Genomic DNA, 24,621 nt, shown 5'->3' on the forward strand with positions numbered 1-24,621 from the left:
TTGGATGACTAACATTCAAGGAACCAAACAAGTTCGGGTACCTAAAAAAGATTAACTTTGTTTTGTAGGTAAACTACAAGTCCGCTGGGAAACATTGGGTGCTAGATAGTGGATGCACTCAACACATTACTGGAAATCAAAGGATGTTCACTTCTAAGAGCAATGATGGATTGAAGTATGATAAAATCATATTTGGAGATAATAGCAAAGGAAAGGTAAATGGATTAGGTAAAATTGTATCTCAAATGATTTGTCTATCTTCAACGTTTTACCAGTTGAATCTCTAAATTTCAATTTGTTATCCGTTGCTCAATGATGTGATCTTGATCTTTCATGTACTTTTTTCTTCAAATGATGTGATAACATCTAGCATGAAGGATAATAGTGTAATTTTCAAAGGGTTTAGATATGGTAATCTTTATCTAGTCGATTTCTCTTCTAATGATGTGAACCTAAGCACATGCTTATTTACAAAGTGATCAAAAGGTTAGCTTTGGCATAGAAGGCTGGTTATGTTAGCATGAATCAACTAAATTGTTTGTTCAAGCATGATCTTTGGAATTATTACATATGGATTTATTTGGTCATACTACATATATAAGTATTGGAGGTAGTAGCTATTGTCTTATCATTGTTGATGAATTTTTTAGATTTACTTGGGTATTCTTTTTACATGATAAGACTATTGTATTTAACACCTTCAAAAGCTTTGCAAAAAGGGTCGAAAATGAATTTGAGTTCAAGGTTAAGAAAGTGAGAAGATAATGGCTCCGAATTCAAGAACACCAAAGTTGATGATTTTTGTGAAGAAAATGGTATCAAACATGAATTCTTGGCCAAATATACTCCGGATCAAAATAGAGTAGTTGAAAGGAAGAATCGGGCTTTAATTGATATGGCAAGATCAATGCTTTCATAATATAATATTTCGGATAATTTTTGGGCCGAAGCTATCAATACCACTTGTCATTCATTAAATAGATTGCATTGTCACCGATTATTAAAAAAGACTCTATATGAACTTCTTATTGGAAGAAAACCAAACATCTCATATTTTCGGGTATTCGGATGCAAATGTTATATTCTAAAGAAAGATACTTGTTTATCAAAATTCCAAAAAAATGTGATGAAAGTTTTATATTTGGTTATTCTTCTAATAGTAAAATTTATCGTGTCTACAACTAAAATTCCGGTTTGGTTGAAGAGACACATGATATTAAATTTGATGAAACTAATGGTTCTCAAGAAGAGCAAGAAAATTTGAATGATGTAGGTAACGAAGGTTTGAGAAGTACTATCAAGAATATGTCAATAGGTGACATCAAGACAAAAGAGAAAGATGAACAAGAGGATGATCCATCTACTTCAATTCGGGCTATTCCAACTTCTTCCACTACAAATGATCAAGTTCAAGCTCATAATGTGGAAGACATGGATGATCAATTACAAGTGAAAGTGCATCTAGGCCCCCTAAGTGGGTTTTGGCTTATTGATGACAAAACGATTAAGGAACTAATATGTTTATCGAAGCTATGAACAGATCTTAGTCTCAATTGTGAAGACTCACGATGATTGACGCCCCTTGAAAAGAAAAGAGAAGCAATGTGTAGTACTCAATAGGTTTCAAATTGTTCTATCTTTGAAATTGAGTCTAGGTTAGCCGTACTATTAAGAGGGTTGCATTTGTTAGCTTTCATGGTCTCTCAATACTCAAAATAACCTTTAGGACCTATAAGTTGAGAGACACATTCACCCACGGACACCGGGAATATTGGCAAAGTTTACTGAGTCCAGAGTCTCTGGTGTTCACTGGATACTCCGGTCCTCAGTGTTTAGACCGGAGTCTCCGAGAAAGACTTCGCCAGAAGAGCCTCGGTTTCAAATATTTTAATTGTCCGGAGTATTCGGTGTTCACCGGACACTCCGGTAGTTGGTGAGTTTTTTGGCCGGAGTCTCCGAGGGAGACTCCGCCAAGGGTCGCTCGGTTAAACATTTATTTTTGGTAGAAAAGGCCGGAGTCTCCGGTGTTCACCGGATACTCCGGTAGGAAAATGTTTTTGGGCAGAGTCTCCGAGAGAGACTCCGCCAAGGGTCGCTTGGTTAGTATTTATTTTAAAAGGCTGGAGTCTCCAGTGTTCACCGGATACTCCGGTACCTGGAGAGGCAGGAGAGTCCGGCACGTCTCCGGACTTTGTCTCGGTGGTAACTAAGTCTGGGCCAGAGACTCCGGTGTTCACTGGAGATTTCGGCAGCTTAACAGAACCGTAACGGCTAATTCTGACAGAGTTCTGAGACCGTTCTGACGCCATTTTGGATTTTTGGCCGAAGACTCCAGTGTTCACCAGATACTCTAGGGTAGGTATGTCAGAACAGTAACGGCTAGTTTTTGAGGGTGAGCTATATATACTCCCACACCCCCAAGCATTAAAGGCTTGCTGTTGCTGCTGAGCTCCACTTTCATAAAGCCTCCCAAGAGCATTTAAAAGCCCTCCAAACATCTCTAGTGCCTAGTTTTTACGCCAAATTCGTGAGATTGTGTTTGGAGTGAAGTTGAGTCAATTGAGCATTGAGTTCATCATCGAGCATACATTGTGATCATTTCTTTTGGAGCCTTGTGCTCCTAGATGGCAAGGCGTCGCCCGTAGAGCACCCAATCATTGTGGAGTGCCACGGGAAGTTTGTAATCGACATCGACTTGAGTAAGGAAATTCTAGCTTGATCTTTGTGGTTGCTAGAAGAGGATAGGGTTGGAAAAGACCCGGCTCTTTGTGAGCTCCTCAATGAAGACGTAGGCACTTCTTTGTGAGGTGACCGAACTCCGGGATAATCTCTTGTCTCATCATTTGTGCAATTTTAATTAGTTGTGTAGTTTTGGGATTTTTCCCATACAATTAGTTTTTGTGATCATCTTGCTAGCATCTCTTATTGTTTAAGCTTTGTGCTGATATTAGAACAAGTATCACCTTTTAGACCTTAGTTGTACTTGCTTTACTTTAGTTGTTCTCAAGTTCCTATATAGACCGAAGACTCGGGACTAGATCGGATACTCCGGACAGACCGGAGTATCCGACCTTCATCGGAGTATCCGGCATTTGTTTAATCCGCTGGTTAGTTTTAATTTTCAGAAAAGCCTATTCACCCCCCCTCTAGGCATCTTTAAGTACATTCAACAAGAGGCTACCACTTCATTAACTCCATCACAAGTGTCGATAGCTCATCCAAAAGTTCACCATACCATTGCCAAGGATCATCTCATTGATCAAATTATTGGTGACTTTAGTAAGGATGTTCAAACTCATTCTAGTATTGCTTTATTTTGTGAATACTATTCTTTTGTATCTTCTATTGATCCTAACCATATAGAAGAAGGTCTAAATGATCCAGATTAGGTGAATGAAATGCATAAAGAGTTAAACAACTTCATCTGCATTGATGTATGAGAATTGGTAGAAAGACCAAGAGATCATAATGTGATTGGCACAAAATGAGTTTTTGGAATAAGTAAGATGAAGATAGAATTGTTATGAGAAACAAAGCAAGATTGGTTGCACAAGGATACACTCAAGTCGAAGGTTTGGATTTCAGTGGAACTTTTGCTCCTGTGGCTAGACTTGAGGCTATTAAAATCTTACTTGATTTTGTTTCATCTCATAATATCAAGTTATATCAAATAGATGTGAAAAGTGCCTTTTTGAATGGTAAAATTAGTGAACTTATCTTTGTTGAACAACCTCTCAGTTTTGAAGATCCAAAAAGGCATAATCATGTGTCTAAACTCTCTAAAGCTCTCTATGGCCTTAGACAAGCTCTACTTGCGTGGTATGAAAGACTTAGAGATTTTATTGTTTCAAAGGGCTTTAAAATTAGAAAAGTTGATACTATTTTGTTCACTAAATCTATTGGAAATGATTTCTTTGTATACCAAATTTATGTCGATGATATCATTTTTGGATCTACTAACAAAGTTTTTTGTGAGGAATTTGGAAAAATGATGTCTAAGAAATTCAAAATGTCTATGATTGGAGAATTGAGTTTCTTTCTCAGACTTCAAATAAAGCAACTCAAAGACGGGACTTTTATTAGCCAATCAAAATATTTGAAGGATCTATTGAAAAAGTTTGGCATGGAAGATGCAAAGCCTATCAAGACTCCCATGGCAACAAATGGTCATCTTGATCTTGATGAGGGAGGTAAACCGGTAGATTTAAAGCTTTATATATCAATGACAGGTATCTTGCTTTATCTTAGTGCATCTAGGCCCGATATCATGTTTAATGTGTGCATGTGTGCAAGGTTTCAAGCATCACCTAAAGAATGTCATTTGATGGCCGTTAAGCGCATTTTGAGATATTTGAAATACTCTCCTAGCATAGGGCTTTGGTATCTAAAAGGTGCTAAGTTTGAGCTAATCGGATATTTAGATTCCGATTATGTAGGTTGTAAAGTAGATAGAAAAAGCACATCCGGAAGTTGCCAATTTCTAGGAAGATTGCTAGTTTCATAGTCATCTAAGAAACAAAACTCCGTAGCACTTTCTACCGCCGAAGCAGAATATGTTTCCGTGGGTAGTTGTTGTGCTCAATTGCTATGGACGAGGCAAACTTTGTTAGATTATGAAGTTGAGTTCAAAATGGTGCCTCTTTTGTGTGACAATGAAAGTGCCGTGAAAATAGCCATAAATCCGGTCCAACACTCTAGAACCAAGCATATTGATATTCGCCATCATTTTCTTAGAGATCATGTAAGCAAAGGTGATATCCTAGTAGATAGTGTGTGGACCGAAGATCAATTTGCAGATATTTTCACAAAACCTTTAGATGAGAGTCATTTTTGCAAGTTAAGAAATGAACTTAATGTTATTGACTTCTCAAATGTTGCTTGAAACATTGGGCACATGATGTTTGAAGTATTTATATGTTCTAGCTATTACACTTTGATTCACATGCTCATATTGTTATTTCCTTTTTGAACATGTAAGTTTTGTTACGCAATTTTAATTCAAGCTTATATTTCTATGATTATGTTTATGTCCAGTTGCATATGGTTCTATCACATTTCAGATCTCTAAAAGATCATATGGTTATCAATATCTCATCTCGTATAAAAAATTAGAATCTCTGGAGCTATGTTGTTCTAGCAGTCTGACCACAAGCCATCTCGGTCTGACCGCCATATCCATACAGAGAGAATTTTTTCCTTCTGCGCTCTCACGGTCTCACTGCAGCAAGTCTCGGTCTGACCGCTAGATTTATACAGAAACTCTTCGAGCCTCTGGACTCCTGCGATCTGACTGGCCTGAGTCTTGGTTTGACCGCTAGTAGCTGTTAAGTCCACATCGTTTTTTTGTCCCTATCTCTTCCAACCAAACACCTCTTCTTTCCTCTCTCATGAACTCGTGTCCTTGGTGAAAACGCAAGAGAGCCCAAAATCCTTCGTTCCCGATAGATCCGTGACCATCCCCGGTTAAACCGCGGACACCTTTACCATGTCTTCTTGGTATTTCCTCGATCCCCTCTCTTTTTTACCATGGATTTTTAAGGTTTGTTTCTTCATGCTTAGGGTTTGAAAGAGAGGATCCATCTTATAAGACATGGATTTGATATAAAGTTGAATATAATGGCTTGCTATGGTCTAAATTAGGCTATTCTCAAAGTTTGATCGGTTGAACCTTCCAATTTCTTCAAAATCCATCAAATTGGATGTCTGCGCGCTCGCGGTCACACCGCGGCCTATGCTGGTCTGACTGCCAGCAGCGGCAGATGCTGATTTCTTCACTGTTTTATCTTGTATCAATTCTGTTCTTTTATCTAATTCCTTGTGACATCTTATATGATCAGTGGAAGTGGACTTGGTAAGAGATTGAAAAAGCTTGTGGACGGTTGGGGTAAGAGTAAGAAAAAATTGGTGGAATCAGATTCAGAGGATGATCGTTAGGACTCCGATTGGATGTCATCTCAGGATATGGATGAGGAAACCTCATGTTTTGCTGGTAATATTGATCATGATATGGAGGATACCAGTGATGAGGACCTTAAGATTAATCATCAAGCTTATGTTGGATATAGAAAATCTTGGAATTCAACTGAGTACACTAGAGCCAGAAACATTTATCAGTATGCTCTAGGTAATGATGCCTCTCAACCATATTTTCACACCATAGTTCAACAAGATGCCTTCTATGGTCATCTTCTAAATAAGAAAGTTTTTGAACAAAATAGATAGATTGGGCCTATGTGAGAAGTCAAACTAGCATGGATGGTTTAGCTGATATATTTCAAGAGCTAGGTCTTTATGAGTTAGTGAGTTTCAAATGTAATTGGAATGCCACTGTAATTAGGTAATTTTATGCAATAGTTGAGATTTCTCACGAGTCTCAGAAAATTGAGTGGATGACAGGAACCAGAAAATTTGAAACTTCATTTAGGGATTTTGCAAATGCCATAAGAACCCCTTATGATATTGTTTATGGCACCACTAATATAAATAATGAAAAATGTTTGGCTGAAAATGTGTGGAGTGCCTTCCATGAGCCACAAAGGTTGTTCCTAGAGTCATACTTGGGACAATAACTGGATTGAAGGTATTGCCCGCTACAATCAATAAGATTGTAAGAGTCACTTTTGCTCCAAAAAGTGAAAATAGTAATACTATTCGGGATCACTACTGAAATATTATTAATCATATCATGAATAGGAGGAAAATCAATGTGATTAAGTACATTCTGAAGGTTATTGATGATATCACAGTAAGCATAACTCCAAATCTTTATTTTGCTCCCTTTATAATGTCTCTTGTTCTCATGAAGATAAACTTTCGATATGCATCTTGTGATATTAAACATATGGGATACAAGTCTTTCAAAGTTAATCCTCGAATTCTGAATAGAGATCAGGAAGGTCAGGATATCCCTGTAGCTCAGGGAGGTCAGGATGAGGAACCTCAGCATTATGTTTCTCCTTAGGCTCAGCCAGCTCCAGAGCCAGTTCCTCCTTAACGGGCACCTCCAGCTGGCTTCTTTGATCCCTACATGGCATCCATTCAGCAGGGTTTTCAGCAGAGTTTGGACTCTTTCAAGGCTAGCTTTCAGCAGAACTTCTATCAGCCTATGATGACAGAATTCCAATCTACTCGTCTGTCCATCTCCTTGGCTTGAGAGTACATTTCCGCTCTCAATGCTCAGAACCAAGAATTGAATAAAATGTTAAACACCCTCTCTCTTGGACAGCAGTGGCTTGATAATCAGTTCACTACCTTCTCCAAACATTTCTACAATATCTATCCTCGTCCTCCTTCTCCTCAGCATGACTAGAACTTTTGGTAATTGATGCCAAAAGGGGAGAAGTTGGAAGAAGTGAAGAACTATGTTGGAAGAAGTGAAGAAAATAGCTATCTTGCATTGCATTGTGATGAACTATGTTTAAGTTTTGTAATGTGATGAACTATGTTCATTTGCTTATCTCCATATTCATCTCTATCTATATGATCTAAATTTTGTTGGATGTTTTCAGGAAATTTTTCTTAAGTGATATATTTAAATTCACGATTTTATTGATTATATTGATCATATCTCTTTCTTCGGGTCCACATATACAAGGTAAACTCTGTCAAAAATTTTATTCAAATCTTTAACTTGTGCCGTTTGTTTTACTCTGATCTTATGGGCACATGTGAAGGGGGAGCTTACCTTGACATAAGTTTTTATAGCAAATTATCTCTATTTAATTTCATTTCCTCAAATTTCTTGCTATAGAAACTCAACTTTGAGTCTTCTTTATACTAATTGCTAAAAGTAGGCTCAAAACTTAAATCACATCACTTCTTAATGTTATTATCATCAATTACCAAAAAGGGGGAGGTTGAAGCATCTAGACCTATATTCGTGTTTTGGTAAGTAATGACAATATATCTTTTGTGGATTAACATGTTTGAATGAGTTGTGAAAAAGGTTAGTCACAAAGATGTTGCGGAGCTAGAAGATGCATGAGTGGAAAACATAAAAATGGCTAGCTCAAGGCAAATGTATAATTGTAGGGTATTTTATTTTGCCAATCAAAGGAGATTAGAGAAGATAAATTGATCGAATTTATAGGATAAACACCGTACTATTAAGAGGGATTGATGTACGTTTACTTGAAACATCTATAGTGCCACAATTGCTCAAACTTGAATTGCATATAGAGTGGGAGATTTAGTTTGGGAGAAAGCAAGGAAAGACAGTACTATTTGAGTTTCATGTGTGGTGGTTAGACCATCGGCATGACCAGTCTGACCATCAAACGAACAAAGCGGTTTGGATCCCTGGTCTGTGTGGCTGTCAGATCGCTTGGCATGATCGGTCTGACCGCTATATAAACTTGGTCGACCGGTCTGACTGGTCTGACTAGTCTGACCGCTGTATAAACTTGGTCGACCCCCTGGTCCAGTCGAGGTGCATTGGGGATACCCCTCTTGATGCTTAAGTCCCAGTCTAACCAAGGAGTGTGTCAGTCTGATCGCCAAACGAACAGAGGGGTTTGGACCCTCTGGTCTGGTCGGCGGTCTGACCGCCGGCATGGCCAATCTGATCGCCCTGGGAACAGAGAGTTTTTGACACTCTGTTCTTTGCTCGCGGTCTGACCGCCTGACGTGTGTCAGTGCCATCATCACACCTTTTATAGCTGTTGTAATTACGGTGGTCCGGCTGCCGATTGAGCTGCGGTCTGACCGCCCAGTGCGCAGAGATGTTAAATCAATAGCAACGGCCACATTTTTTTAGTGTGGGCTATAAATAAGAGCTTGGCTGGTTGAAGGAACCTCTCTAGCATTTCATTACAACCCTTTTGAGCTCTTGCCTTCACCCTCTCCCTCTCTTGGCTTAGTAATTGCATTTTTGAGAGTGTGAGAGCATCTAGTGCATAACTTTGAAGAGTTTGAGCATTGAAACACTAGTGATCCTTCAAGCAAGTGTCATCGACTTGTTACTCTTAGAGGTTGCCGCCTCCTAGACGGCTTGGAGATTGTTGCGCCGTTGAGCCATTTAAAGAAGATTGTGAAGGAGCCATGACGGTGATTGTGAGAGGCTTTAAGCATGCCTTGTCGGAGAGGCAAAATTCTACTCTAGTGGAATCGAGGTATTGAGTAGTTCTTGTTCTATTCCGACTTAATATAGCTTTTAGTTGTCTTCATATTACTCTAGTGATCTTTAGTTTGTTTCCTAAAGTTTTCTTGATCGCTTAGTATTTAGTTTTGAAACCGCATATTCACCCCCCTCTAGTCGGTATCCTAGATTCTACACCGCTGCAAATCGAAGATACGGTCTCGGAGGTGATGAATGTAATCTTGGATGTTCTGTTGAATAGTAGGATCGATCCATCTCGTGTAGTGGCAGTTGTCGCGGTCATTGGAGTCCTGCAAATATGTAGATGTTTGCTACTAATTGGTCTGAAAATATGATGTTGAAATTGTTAGAGCTCTCACCCTCCCAAGAGGACATCGGAAGAATCGATACCCTCCATTAATGCTTCCATCATACATCTGGACAACGTAGCCGTATCCATAGGAGCACTTGGCCAATTGCTCATTCAGGTGATCATAAGTCCTAAGACGATATGATGGATGAAACTCACTCTTTCCCTGGAAAGTGAAGTTGTCGAGTGACTCGTTATAGGCACTAGGACCAAAGGAACCCTCCCAAGTCACTGTTGCCCTCCCCACCACCCTTGATCCTTGGCCTCTTCTACCCCTAGTCACCATTGAATCTTATGGCTTCGGTTGGAAGTAAGAGGAGACTTTTATATATGCATGGGCAAAAGAGAGATCCGTCGCGGTTGCGGGCACGCTTGATGGGCACGCCTAGTCCCTTCTTGCCTCTGGAACACTTGTCCTAACAAAAACTTGAGGAACCACATTCTCATCCACAAGAAAATAACCCTTCAAATACCTAACTATACCTTACATACTACGCTAAACCTAACCTTAAACCGTAAGTACAATGCTAAAACTAACACTATCACTAACCCCTAAATAACCCTACAAATACCACTAAAACTAACCCAAAAAATACACCCAAAAAATCCCTAAATGACCCTAAAATACGCCTTTTTAGACATAGCCTTATGATACATAAGTTTTTTAGACATAGTCTTTTCAGATATAGCCTTTTTAGCGTAGTCTTTTTCAGTAAATATGACCATTCCAGACAGAGAAATCAGTTGCTTGTCCCAACTATTTTTCGTGAACTTAATCCATGATCTAGCACAGATTTTCTGTATAAATAGCAATCCAGGAGGCCATTATAGAATGAAATCAATTCTGAAGCTTTTCTACTTCTACTAAAATGGCCTCTGATCCTTTCCCATAGAAATATATGCCAGCTCCTATGCATAATGAGGTCAAAGTATTGATGTACTAGTGTGGAGACCTTTGTAGGCTTAAGAAGTCTAACGACTTCTTAGACACCTATGAAAGAAGGTTCTTCATGTGTCCGAACTACTAGTACGACCCACTCGAGGGAAGCATCCCTGGTGGCTACCACCAGGTACATAATTATCGTTTTGTTCTCTATTGAAAGTATCTCCACCTCGATTCCATTGGAGGGAAGGAGGCTGAGCGCAAACACATGCAGGAGGAGCAGTGGAAGCTAAGAGAGGAGCAGACCTACCGACAAGAGGAGGCATGTGAGGCGAAGAGGGAGAGGAAGCGTGAGAGGACACGTCGGGCGCACGAAGCAGAGTCAGATGCTGTGAGAAAGGGAAAGTATCCCCAATGCACTCGGTAAAGTAGTGGTTGTAATCGGCTTGTTTATATTCCCAAAAGCATGCTAGGTTTAGAGGCGACATATGATTAGGTTAGTATAAAAGTGTAACGTACATACCATCGTGTCTGTTTAGCTGTGTGAATAAAATTATCGTCTTCAACTCTTTTTGTCCGATGATTCCACGTCAAGCTATATGTCTCGACACTCTATGTTTGAACATAATAACGTTTGAAAATTATTTTGTTCTAAAAAAATAAAAAAAAATTTAAAAAATTGTTAACAATTAAAATAATATGTCAACATATGGATTGCCGACGTACCCTTGTCAGCAAAACAGGACAGCTTGTCACGCCAGATGCTAACAAGTCCTATTGACAGTCTCCTACTGACAGAATTATCCATCGATAGGCAAAATACTGACAATAGACCTGTCAACATCGCAGCTACCAACAGGTTGCTTATCGGCTTTTCACCCGTTAATATGGTACTATTTCGGCAAAAAAATAGATATTATTCTTACAATTTTTCATTAAAATAATAATAATATTTTTTTGAAAAATCTATTTGTAGCTGCACGGTCTCAAAAAAGAAAAAAAATTATAACCGCACACTTGATCCGTCCGGTTGGCCTCCATGGGTTGAAGCCTACCTTTGCAGACGTTGAATTTTCTTCGATGAATGGTGTGAATGATTGAAACAACGAAAGAAAAAGAATAACGGCGGCTATACAAGACAGTATGGAAGGCGTCATTTTATATACTCATCCCAAACAGTGCTGGTGTCCTGAGTCCTAACAGAGCGTACAACAGAACAGCTCATATTTCTCCTGGACCTTTACATCCAAAAATGTCGGGAAAAATACCAGGGATGGTCAGCAACCAAGCTCGCTACTGCATTAGACCGGTAAGTACATGAACCTTACAACAGCTTAGAACACACATGGGGAAATTCCATGTAAGGATCACTGGCAAAGAATTAGTTGCTAAGCTGGCGATGATGGTGCTCAGTTAATCTCCGGCACACCACTCGCCAGCAGTACAGCAGGGTCAGCGCAGCCATGACCAACAACAGAGGTGTACCAATGAGACAGCCTCCTGGGGCGAGGTTAGCGAGTGTCTGAAATGAACATAAGGACATACAATAAGGTCAGGCTCAAGTTCAGCAGTGCATTGTTCAAATCATACTGTCTGAAAGCACCAAGATCCGGTAGCAATGTGCTACTAATCATTACTGGGTTGAGATGTAAATAATACCATAATCACGGAAATTAGACAATGTTTCGACCGTACCATTCAATATGAAAGTTGCCTTTGCAAAACCACAACAAAACAGTGAATAGGTGCGGCATTCCCTACAGGCCAGGCCCAGGCCGATGCAAGGGGAGCCGGTGCTCTAGGGCCCATGGCATGAGGAACATAAGATAGAGACTTCACCTAGTTAGTTTTACTAAGTTGAATTGGTTATATCATAATCTTATCTTCTAGATTTGGCTGATCAAGTAGGTTAACCTATGATCTGCATTATATAAACCAAGGCCCTTGTGATTTCAGATTATGCAAAAATAGAAAAAGAAGCTTCCCTCTCCCTCTCGCCTACGCAACCCTAGGCACCGCCATGACAACTGGGCGCCTAGCTGGGCAACCTCGACCAACCAATGGTCAATGCATCAATCCACTTGGCCTCCGTGGCCGTGAATAAAAACACTCAATTAAAATCAACATAATGTTACTGTACATTTTACTAGATTTCTCTTTGCAAAAGAAACATTTTACTATATTTTAAGGCCAGGCAATTTAGTTCATTATAAACATTGTCTAAATGAACATGAGATTATGCAGTTCTTTCATGATTAACTTTACTTTGCAGCAACTATTTGTTATTTCACGTTCAACTTTCATCAACTAGAACATCACGTTAATTATAAAAGGACATGACTTTATCAATACAAGTTAAAAAGGATTTTATTAGCAGGACCCAACATAAGTGGCACAATTTAGCATAAGAACATTTTACAAAAAGGTCAAAGCTGCTCATGGAGTCGTGGTCACTGTTTTTTATCTTGGGGTTAGAAGAAAACAATGAATGGTATACACAAAGTCATGAAAATAAAAACAAAGATAAATCTGTTCAAGCATTATCACGTTCATTAAGTGAATCAATCCAACAAAAACAATATAAGACCTAGTTCTTACCATTACAGCAGCAGTCAAATGAACAATTGGGACGAAGATTTGGTCACTTTTCTTTCTCTCATCATATGCATTAAAAGCAATAATCATTGAGAACGTATGGATGACCAAGAATCCAAGTGCAATAAGGGCTGAAAATAGCACACAGGGATAAGAGTGGATATTATGCAAAACAAATTCAGGACATCACTAAGATATGGGAGAAACAAAATATGCTGACAACATGACATAAAATTGTGCATCATAGCCGGAAGAGACATTTTACAAATTCGTTTCCAATTAGTCTGAATGCTTATTCCCTTCCTTGGTGATAAGTCATATTAGGGAGTAAGGAAAAAACACTTACCTGACGCAAGGAAAAATGGCATCTTTGAGCACCTTTCAACATAAAATGTGGCTCTACCAAATGCCGGAGTTAAAAGGCTGAGACAGAAAAATACTGCATGAGCCACTCCATGACCTAAACCACCAGCTGCACAAACATTTTCAAACAGAAGTGAGCGAACAGTAGCAGTTACAATTTGTGACATCCTAGAATGATAGCAAAGAACAAATGCTCCTATTTGCACCTAACTATAAAAAAACTACAACTTTTTGGAGCTGTTTCACCGAAGTACAACTATTTGGGCCCCTAGTAACACAAAACTACAACTTTTTCACAGAACTACAACTAATTTGCTCTGTTTTTCACCATACAAAATTGTAGTTTTGTGTTATTAGGGGCACAAATAGTTGTAGTTATGTGAAATTGGTCCCAGAAGTTGTAGTTTTTTTATAGTTAGGTGAAAAAAAGTGTAGTCTGGTGAAATTTACTCATAAGTAAATGCACATCCTCGAGTATTCACTTGAATTAGCAATCCGAACCAAGTTTACGTTTTGAGGACTTTCTAGTTTCAAATCAACAATTAGCAGAATCAGAATGAATAACAATTACCAGAAAAATAGAAAAAAAATGCTGGTTGATTATAAATAACATGACGTGCAACTCTTGCAATGAAAAAACTGCAACACATGGCCCTCCTGTAGAATGGGGGCATAATTCGTCACATATACAAGTACAACTACAATATGTACACATTTATTCAAATTTAAGACTCTGGGCAGAACATAAGGCAGCAACAGACAAATAGTTTATATAAAATGATAAGTGAAGAAACATTTGGGTCATTCTTGAACGGACAAAAGATCATTTTCATCTTGTATCACAATAACTTACCTAACGAAATTAGCATCTTGTCTGTCAAACTGAGACGTGGCTTAGAAATTCTGTCTGCAAAGGAATCTAGCATCTCTTCCAGTTTCCTAGGAAAATAGTTATCACCATATATCATGAGGAAAGGAATTACGTTCTATTCCATATTTACATCACCTCAGTAGATAAGAACATAGATTATCAAAAAAAGGAAAACTTCTACTTCTGATGCGGTTTACCTACTTGTATAGCCTCCAAAACACAAGACGAGTGCCTTCTTGCAATGCAACAGATGTAAGGATCAGAATTGCATATGGCCACCAAGCTCCTGATGTTATAGGAAGAAATCCTCTCCATATTCCCGAGAGGATTATCAAACTTATAAGCCAAAACAAGGTGCTGCACGAAAAGGTAAAGCAAAAGTTAACATTTAAACCACGATAATGTCCTTCCATTTCAAAGTTTATAATAGAACATAGAATAGTCTTTTGTATTTCAGACACTAAAGAGTAACACAAGTAACTCACTTATGTGTGTTTGGGATTTGGATAGAATAGAGTAGCAATGGTGGGAAATGGGGTACTCACCCTAGTGTCATTGAGGCCCTGAAGCCAACGTGCATACAGAGAAAGACAGTTTCTTGTTTCCTTTGCTAAATTTGTAAAATGCTCATTCTCATATTGAGGATCGAGCATATAACTCAAAATTAACAAATTAAGAAGAGTCGAGCATAAAAATTTTAGAAGAATATGGAGAAAAATTTCCCAAATTAGACAATAATCTTGAAGCTAAAAGAGAACTCCAATAAGTCTACATGCCTCGCCTGATTAAAAAGTACAATCCCTACTCCCTGACATTGCTCTGTTTTGGACTATGGAACTACAGTTCTGATAATAGAAAATAGCTGAGGATTGAAACATTTACTTTCAGATGACCTCGAACCCTTACATGTTGTTTGAAAGTGATCAAACAGATATCTCTATGAGGAGTTTCCTTTTTCACCTACGTAGTACTCTGTCTGCTGGGCGGAAATTTCATACGAAAGGAGGTCAACCAAATTCATACAAAGTAGTTATAAAGTACAAGAGAATGCTCCCTAATAAAAAAAGGAGTTACAAAGGTTTCCATAGGCTTCTCATTTTTATCTGGTTCAATTAAGAATGTAAACCATTCACTGATACCAGCAAGCACTGAGCCTTTCTATATTCTACATCTCCAAATCAAGGGCAAAATGAGATATTGTGAATGTATTTCTAAAGGTCGCACTACTTTGTCTGGATTGCATATTCCAAAAAAATATAGATAAGACTTAGAGCAAAGTCCATGAAGCAAGTACTAATTAGTAAATTAGGTATGTCAGTTTACACCTTATAATAAGAACAATTTCTCCTGCCCCAAGTTCTCCGATCCCAGATAATGGATACATCCATTAATTTAATCTCTGAGTTCTCTGGGGTAATTTCTAACACTGCATTCCATTGGAGAACACACAGATTCAATACTTGTAGAGGTATAATGTCAGGATACTCATATGTGGTAGCAACATAGCAGAAAATGCTCTAAGAGAGGTTTGACTGGCTAAGTAATCATAACAGGTGGCCTAAACTGTTACAAGTAACCAAAGCCGAATAGCTAACAATTTTACTCGACCTAACCGAGCGGTTACCAGTTACAAGGTGGTTAGATGCACATAAATCCTAGGCAGCTAGTTTGTTCTCACTTCTTGGTTCGGCCCAAGGTCCACCACACACACATGCACCTTTTAGTCCTTCCTATACGTCAAATTTGCTCTTGCTTATATCCTTCTTGTTGACTTACAGTTACATAACTGATGACATCACTTTTTCCTTAGTTTTGATCTTTAGAGCCCTCATATGCCAATTTCAAGTTTCATGATAAATCACCATTTCTTTTGCATCCTTCAAGCAATCAATGGTGACATTTGAAAGATGCATTTTTTTACAAGCCTATACACAAAGGGATGCATTAAGTGTCCGTTTTGATACTATATGAACATATATGTACAATTCAAAATTAAGAAAAGAATGGTTATAAGACCAAATACAAGGCCAATTCCCATATATTTGCTACAAGATGAGGTGACCGAGTGAGTACTAGTTGCCAAGTTTGAGAACATTGGTAGAAACTGACAACCAATCTTTTTGTAGTAAAGTTCACCTATATTTATATCAATGTCATCAAGAAAAAAAAATATTTTTCATTCTCAGCAGTTTAGTCGGCAATGGTGCCAAAAAACATTCTTTATCACTTCTTATGTTTCCAGTAGTGTCAGAACTATCAAGTGAAGTCCCAATGGTATATAGCGCCAATGTGAATTATGTGAATGCTGCAAACCAAGAAAATGGATGAGAAGGAATTCCAGCAAGGCAGCAACACAGGGAATAGGCGCTCAGCAAACTTTGGGTCTCTAACTACATAGGGAGAGTATCATATGCACAATAGTGCAAGTTTTACAGGTCTGAATTCCAAACGTTCATTCCAAACCAGATTCACAGATTTGGCAAACAGAGGTAAATCAAGTACAGTACACGCCATGTGAGTTGACGGTAACTAGCAGTATCCGGATCGGGCTCTCCAGCACCAAACCAACAAATTAATCAAAAAGAGTAGGATCCGCAAGAAACTGCTAAACCCTAGCACAAGTAAACCAAGAAGCGGCCTTTCCCTCACGAATCCCCACACGGGAACAAATGCTCCCCATCTCCTACCCAATTGCAAGCCGAGCTTAGCTCGGTTAGTACCGTTTCCCGGCGAGGAGCGGACCCAAACGAATGATCTGACCCAAACGCAACGAGGAGCTTAGCTCGGTTGGTACCGTCTCCCGGCGAGGAGCTGACCGTTCGATTTTACTTGAAGGCAACGAATGATCTGACCCAAACGCAACGGAAGAGGTTGAAGAAACGGGCGAGGCTTGGGGGGAAGACCTGGAGAGGAGGGTGAGGACGAGGAATGGCTTCCTGGCGACGACGCCAGCGAAGAGGGAAAGGGCGGGGCCCAGCGCGATGAGCGCGTACCCCACGCCCGCCGCCACCGTCATCTGATCTCCTCTCGCAACCCGGCCTCCCGCACGCCGCCGGTGTGAGAGGAAGGCTAATTTCGGGAACAGGGGAGGGGAGGCAGATTATTCTAGGGAATTTGCATTCGTATCATAATTTTAGATATACTTTTTATCTATACCATTAATTATGTTAATAACATATTAGTGATATAAATGAAAAGTATATTTAAAATAGTGATATAGATAAAATTATTCGATTATTCAAAGAGCCATTTAGTACCACTGGCTTGCCAAGCGATTTGATGACCTACCTCTCAAAAAACAAAGTGATCTGACCACTTAGATAAAAAGAGGGTTACTTACCATCTCATTTCATTGCCCAGTACCCTTCAAATGGTGGATCGTAAGATCTAGCGTGTGGTATGGATGCTCAGCAATCTTTACAATGAAATGAAATGAAATTTACTATGTGCATGATACGAGCACTGGCTGTATAAAACTTTTTACCTTCTTTTTGGTCGTGTGACCGTGCATATTGTAGCATGTTGGGCCTTGTGACCAGGTACACTCGACTGATTGCTGATAATTATTCATTTTATGTTTTGAACTAAATTTGAACAGATTTATCTCCTTGCTTAATGCGCTTTGTTGGTGGCTAAGTTAACAAACAGGGAAGTCTTCGATCAAGAGAGAGCGTCAAAGGTAGCAAGATACAACACGAGTTTATAGGAAGATATGGTCTTATTAATGTGTCACATAAGTTATAGTAACAGTCTATTTATAACTCGTACTTAACCACTCTACGATATAACTTACAATATTATTTTTTTAGACATTACTAAATACTGACTGTGCATGCTATAAGCGAATAGCATGCACATCCTTAATTAGGAAAATACTTAATTAATTATTTTTCTAATCAGGGAAAATTGGCATCCGCATGCAGAACGCGCCTGTGATAACACCTGGGAAAAAGCAAATTTCTATGTCCATAGGCAAAATTCCTATGTATTGAAAAAAATATTTTATATACTATGGAAAAGCATTTCATATGCTGTGAAAAAGCATTTCATCTGACCATCTTTTCCATTTTTAGTAATCCTAACAAAGACTAGCAGGACAATACAACAAAAAAAAGAGGCGCACCCAAGCAATCCAGAAAATCCAAAAAGTAAATTTTTTCAATTTGCAAAACTCAAATCCGTGTAAACTCATAAAAAAATATATTGGTTCCAAATTACGAGCAATTCATATGAACTAGAAAAGCATATTATGTGAATTTGAAAAGCAAAATTAGCATAATTGGGTACAGATTTGAGAAACACATTTCGACGAATAAGCAATTTTTGTAAAGTCATGAGCAAGTTTTCAAAAAATTATAAGCAAATTATAATACACATAGAAGCACTTTTTTATATGAAGTTGATGTTAAAAAATATCATCAAAATATACTGAACTGGGGTCTAGTTTTGAAGCTTTTATCGCACGAAACACAATGGTGCAATCGGATTTTAATTTAGATGCTCGGTTTGAAAAATATGGTTTTTTAAAGTTTTGAAATGGAGTTATATGTGAATGACGTCACCAATTTTGTCATCTTTCTCTTCTGCATACATGCAACAGCACACGAGCCAATAACATCTGGTGCTCAATGAACGGCTGATACGAACGTGCATACCGCACGACAAGAGCATGCACGCTCGGAATTTAGTCTTTAGGTATTTTTTAATTGCCACATTCCCGATCTATTTAGGGTATTTTGGTACCATTAAATACATTTACACATTTACAATTACCTCCTAGACGGCTACATGGGTTTCGACGGACGCCGCTCCTTCGCCCGAGCCCCCATAAGGCCAGTCGCAGATGGGCTTTCATAGCACCTTCGACTAGCTTTGACGCTGCGTCTCGAGTCACCCTTCGGTCTCCGTCCGAAAACCTGCCAGAGGCTTCGCCTGCGCTGATACTTGGCACCGTGGGTTGACCTTCGGTCTCCGTACGAAGGTCCTCTAGAGGCTTCGCCTGCGCTGTTACTTGGCGCCGTGGGTCGACCTCGGTCTCCGTCTGAAAGCCCTACAGAGGCTTCGCTTGCACTGTTACTCGGCGCCGCGGGTCGACCTTCGGTCTCCGTCCGAAGGCCCTACAGAGGCTTCGCCTGCGCTGTTACTCGGCGCCGCGGGTTGACCTTTAGTCTCCGTCCGAAGGCCCGCCAGAGGCTTTGCCTGCACTGATACTTGGCACCGCGGGTCGACCTTTGGTCTCCATCCGAAGGCCTGCCAAAGGCTTCGCCTGCATTTTCTAAAACACAACTGCATTATTCATCAGTGTACGCCACCAATGGACTTCGACTCACCATCTGAAGAGGCATGTGAGACCAATCCCCAACATGCTTCAAACGACGAAGTAAAATCAGCCCATATTCTCTTGCCACAAACTCCTTTCTCATTGTTTTCTTCAAGTCTTCCCAACTCTTGATGAAGCGTTTTTGAGGATATCGCTTCCACCCGTCACAAGCATAATCTTCAAATTCAAGTGCAGCTCACAACACCTTCTTCGCCTCTGAAAAACCTTGGTGTTCAAGTTCATATTCCTCCTAAACAAGGTATTTCTCCGGATCAGTTCTTGCAAAGAATGAAAGTGGACCTGCCATGGTTAATCTCTTTTCGAAACAACAAGCGTATATGTTGATTAGAAAAATATGTGGAATTCAAATAACCTCGCTTCTCTTACCAACTAAATCTCTTATAATTTCCCTGCAAATTACAAAAGTATATGTGTGGTGGTAAAAGTGATGATCAAGCCAATACACAAACAAAATTCCGTTTACAGTGGCTTATTTGTGGAGTTTAGTGGGGAGTTCACGCACAAGGAGCAATCTAAATTCTTGATATTATAAAGCTAAGTAACAATTTAAACTAGAAGTTCAATACCTAGTACTAACCACAAGATATGAATGATGTAAACGGTTGAACTCACATGCAAAGAAAAAAAATAGATTTTGGGATGGATGGTTTACAAATTAGACCTAGCAAAAATTGCTCCAAGAATATGATAGCAAACTGATCGCACAACTTGATGGGAGAGTTCAACGCTTGTGCACATAAACAATTGATATTTCTCATTTTCCTTTCACTTCTTTCTCATTCTCTCTCTTTTTTTTTTGTCAGTAATCTTTTTTTCTCTCTCTTTGACAACTTTTTTGCACAATTCTAATAGCAGAAAATCAAATACAATACTGGTACAACTTCAAGATAGAACCCAAGCACAACCAAATGCTAGAACTTGATAGGATAAAAGTTTTCGCAAAGGATAAAATTTAGGCTATGATGATATATATTTTTTGTGGAATTTTCAGACCTTGATATGAAAAGACACAAGGATATATAACGGCATAAAGAACACGCAAAGGAAAAGATTATCAGCAACTAAAACAAAGACTCTAAATGGACTGGGACTTAACCAAACTCACAAAAATAACATATCGAAACAAAGGGTTATATTTTTTGTAGCCTTTTTGTGGGTAGGACAAAAACAAATATATGTAGCTAAGGGTAAAAAAATCCTACCGTGGCAACGAAAGCTCTAATACCAGATGATACAACATGGGTCCTGATCTTCACGACGTAGGATCAAGAACCAAGATAACTAGCTAAAAACGGCCAAGATAACAGTGCAACCTGACAAATGTACTCAAAGCCAACCTAGTCTCTATTCGGCAACCGGAATCGAGGATTCACCCAACCACACTCTAAGTTACCAACCTACAATCAAACGGAGCAGGAGAACCAGTTGGGAGTTGTCAAACATAAGAATTAGGCGTGAACGGGCCTTTGAGTTTCCTTGAAGATAAGCTAGCTCAAAGGTAACAAAGAAGCAATCTCGCAGAGTCTTGCACAACCTTCTGGCTTCCCGTGCAGTCTTCATTAAAACGGCCATTACTCCTTATTGGAAAGTCCAAATGACAAGTTGTTTTATTGCAGGTGAAACTAGACTTGATTATCTTTCCATCCATATGTATTATGCATGCTGAAACATGAGAGGTTAGTGCGCGTGACTCTTGGAATCAGAGGCAGTTATCACCAAGCAGTGAACTCCAATGTTGCACTCTGCCTCCATGTAATCCTTCTTTTCTTCACGCAAACCTCATCTAAGGTGAAGCCAAATTCAACAAGGAGCGAGTTCACCTTTTTGTTGTAACTTCTTGGTTCGGTGACGCGCAATCGGTCTTTGGTTTATGTGATCGATTCCTTGGTTTACGTGACCACTTGTTGATTTGGTAGGACTGGCTGTAACCAATCCTTGGTTTACATCCTCTGTTGCATTTTATTTGTCCTTGACAAGTAAAGGATCATTTTCATGCCAACAACATTCTTTGTCCTTGAGAAGACCATCTTGTTCATGATTGTCGTTGTTGTTGAAGCAATCTTCTTGGTCATTGAGGCAATCTCCTTGGACATTGAAGATACCTTTGTTGTTAAAGCAATGTCTTGTTTGTGCGACCTCATCTAACTCTTCCAACAAGTTTTAATATGTATTCATATAAGCGAAGTAGTAGTTTTGCCATGTGAAAATAATATGATTTGGAGTTAAGCATAGCTTTCACCTAGATTAAGATTTTACATTGATGTCCTGATGTGATCCACTTCATCCTCCCCCACTTCAAGAAAAGTCGTCCTCAGCTTTTGTTCACTGAAAATATATTTTACAAAGCAGAGGGTGTATGTAGAGGACAAATATTGTAGTCAATCATTTTAGCTATTTAATGTTTGACTTTGTAATTCATATTCCTTTGTGCAAAATGATAACAAGATTTATGCATTGCACTAGAACTTGCTTGTAAAATCTTATTTTCCACATTTTTTCCATGAAGAGAAGTCATCCTCAACTTTTGTGAACCTGCAAAGAATTTACAAGATGAGAGAACGAAACATTCTTTCAAACCACACATTTGATTCAATATATCAGATTATCCTTTTCAACATCAAATCCTTTCAAAGCTAGGAATAGAACATTCAATATATCATGATGCATGGATTAAATAATGGAAGGACACAAGGTTAAATAATGGAAGGACACAAGGTTAATTGATTAAACAGAAAGCATTTTAATCAACAAAGCGACACGAATAACTAGCATTGATCCAAATAAAAGACAGAACCTCCAAGCACAACTAGTACATGAATATGAATTGACATAACTAGATATTCACACTACTACAGAAAGATTCATCCGCACCCACTCTTCACTGCTGGTTCAAAAATAACCATCAATGATAAGGTATCACTACCGGTTCACAAGATTCAACCGCTGATCAATCAGTGAGCTGTTGAGAACCGGAAGTGATAAGTACTATCACTGACAGTTTTTTTACAAACCGGCAGTGATACAATACCGTTGGTTTGTATAATAGGAGCTCTGTTCTGCTCGGCGCATGACGTCTCTTTGCGGCGAGCTTGCGCAGCGAGGCTTCAAAATTTGGTAGAATCGACGTGACCTAGGTGCTTCAAGGTTAGTAAGTTTATCTATATTTCATATGTACTTAGATTTACTTGCTAGATTGCTCTAGATTTTGAAAATATATGCTTGTTCTATGATGATGAATTTTTAAGCTAATCGATTTTAGATATACATTATCTAGGTAAGTAGGTTCATCTACATTTTATTAGTACTTAGATTTATTTGTTAGATTGCTCTAGATTTTGAAAATATATGCTTGTTCTATGATGATGAATTTTGAAGGAGTTAGAGCTCTAATTGACCTAGTAAATTTAACATAATCGATTTTAGGTTTGCATATTCTAGGTATGAATTTATTTATCATTATTTAACATTATATTGTATTTTATTGATAATAATTAATTAAATTGATTATTATTTTATATTAATGTAATGGATTTATAATAATCGATAAAATTGCAGATGGATCGAATATGGTTGTACGATGTTGACTGTTGCGGCCAGAGTTCTTTAATAGCATGGAAATTTTTTTGAGTGTTGTCACGGCATGCAAGTCAATTAATTATGATGACTATATATGTTGTCCATACAATGATTGCAAGAATGAGATGCAGTTTTCAAGCATAGCGCAGATACGTGCACACTTGCTTCAGAGGGGTTTCAAACCTAGCTATACATGTTGGACCAAACACAGTGAAGATGAGAATTTTGAACATGAAGGACAACCCACTATCAAAGAAGACATAAGCAACGATATGATGGCTGATGAAGACAATGATATGGTGATGTTCAAAGATACTTTGGTCCACGATGATGAAGATGACATAGATCAGATGTTACGAGATGGGGAGGGGGACTTCACCAATGAGAGACAACATCAAAAGTTCCGGCGTATGATAGAGGACTCTAAAACATTCTTGTTTTTGAATTTGTAAAGATGAGCACACAAAGCTGCATACGATACTGACAATGCTACAACTGAAGGTAGCAATAGTTGGTCGGATAAGGGCTTCAATGAATTGTTTTGTTTCTTGGGTGACTTGCTACCAGAGGGGAACATGTTGCCTGAAACCATGTACCAAACCAAACATGTTGTATGCCCATTGGATTTGAAAATAGAGAAAATACATGCATGTTCAAATGACTGCATACTCTATCATAAAGATTTTGCAAAATTGGATGCATGTCCGGTGTGCGGAGCATCACGGTACAAGCGGCATAACAATGATGATGATGTGGGGGTGAAACGTAAGAAGAAAAGATCCTCCACTAAGGTGGTGTGGTATTTCCCTATAATCCTCCATTTGAAGTGATTATTTGTGAACAAAAGACATGCCTAGTTTATGCGATGACACGTCGAAGAGCGCAAGAAAGACGGAATGCTCAGACGCTTCGCTCATGTCATGCAATGGAGGAATATTGATATAAAATACAAGAAGACATTCGCACATGACGTGAGATATATAAGGTTCGGGTTGAGTACAGATGGGATGATTCCTTTCGACAACATGGGCAGTAGTCATAGCTCTTAGCCCATGACTCTATGTATCTACAACCTTCCAGCTTATATGTGTATGAAGTAGAAGTATCTTATGATGCCATTGCTGATCGAAGGGTGTAGCAAACATGCCCTTGGAGAGTTTGTAGTGGCCATTTTAGGGCATGCATATGATTTTGGTGATTAATGACAGCATAGTCAATTGGACTAACATGTTTGTCAAGTATATGTTTTAGTAGGTCTCATGGATGCAATACATGAAGAAGCCACCAAAGCCAAACTCAAGAAGGATTGAATTGAAAGAAGTCCAAAAAAGTGTTCTTACTGGATGGTCTGGCGCTGCAACATTTGTACACGCCGGAGCATTTGTTCAGAAGGAAGACTTAAGGTGTTGAACTCACCGGATGGTCCGGTGACGGGAAGTTGGCAATGCCAGAGTATTCTTTTAGAAAAAGGTTTAAGTGTTTGAACACACCGGATGGTCCGGCGCTCAGTATTGTATATGCCGGATGGTTGCACCGGAATGATTTT

At 38.9% G+C, this 24,621-nt stretch overlaps 1 protein-coding gene across 2 annotated transcripts; it reads right to left on the reverse strand.

Moving 5' to 3' along the window:
* Positions 1-11,461: 11,461 nt before the first annotated feature.
* Positions 11,462-17,258, reverse strand: LOC133922298 (gamma-secretase subunit APH1-like). 2 transcript variants are annotated; one of them, XM_062367565.1, is made up of 7 exons: positions 17,062-17,204; positions 14,704-16,463; positions 14,360-14,515; positions 14,141-14,226; positions 13,271-13,396; positions 12,928-13,055; positions 11,462-11,851 (listed from the first exon to the last, which is right to left on the reverse strand). In XM_062367565.1, the coding sequence occupies exons 2-7, from the start codon at positions 14,736-14,738 to the stop codon at positions 11,711-11,713; spliced, it is 672 nt and encodes a 223-aa protein (XP_062223549.1). In that variant the 5' UTR covers positions 14,739-16,463; positions 17,062-17,204; the 3' UTR covers positions 11,462-11,710. The 2 variants fall into 2 exon arrangements, with proteins under 2 accessions (XP_062223549.1, XP_062223548.1); XM_062367564.1 differs by lacking the exon at positions 14,704-16,463 and having other exon boundaries at positions 17,062-17,258.
* Positions 17,259-24,621: the final 7,363 nt, after the last annotated feature.

Source organism: Phragmites australis, chromosome 6 (genome assembly GCF_958298935.1).
Source record: "Phragmites australis chromosome 6, lpPhrAust1.1, whole genome shotgun sequence".
Taxonomy (NCBI): Eukaryota; Viridiplantae; Streptophyta; class Magnoliopsida; order Poales; family Poaceae; genus Phragmites; species Phragmites australis.

What these genes read in the sequence shown, in the direction of transcription:
- LOC133922298 (XM_062367564.1), bottom strand. Translation starts at nt 17,174, where the DNA reads ATGACGGTGGCGGCGGGCGTGGGGTACGCGCTCATCGCGCTGGGCCCC. An exon ending in GTCCTCACCCTCCTCTCCAG is followed by an intron (nt 14,516 to 17,061) that starts GTCTTCCCCCCA and finishes CTTTTCGTGCAG; the next exon opens with CACCTTGTTTTGGCTTATAA. An exon ending in CAAGATGCTAATTTCGTTAG is followed by an intron (nt 13,397 to 14,140) that starts GTAAGTTATTGT and finishes ATGTTTGTGCAG; the next exon opens with CTGGTGGTTTAGGTCATGGA.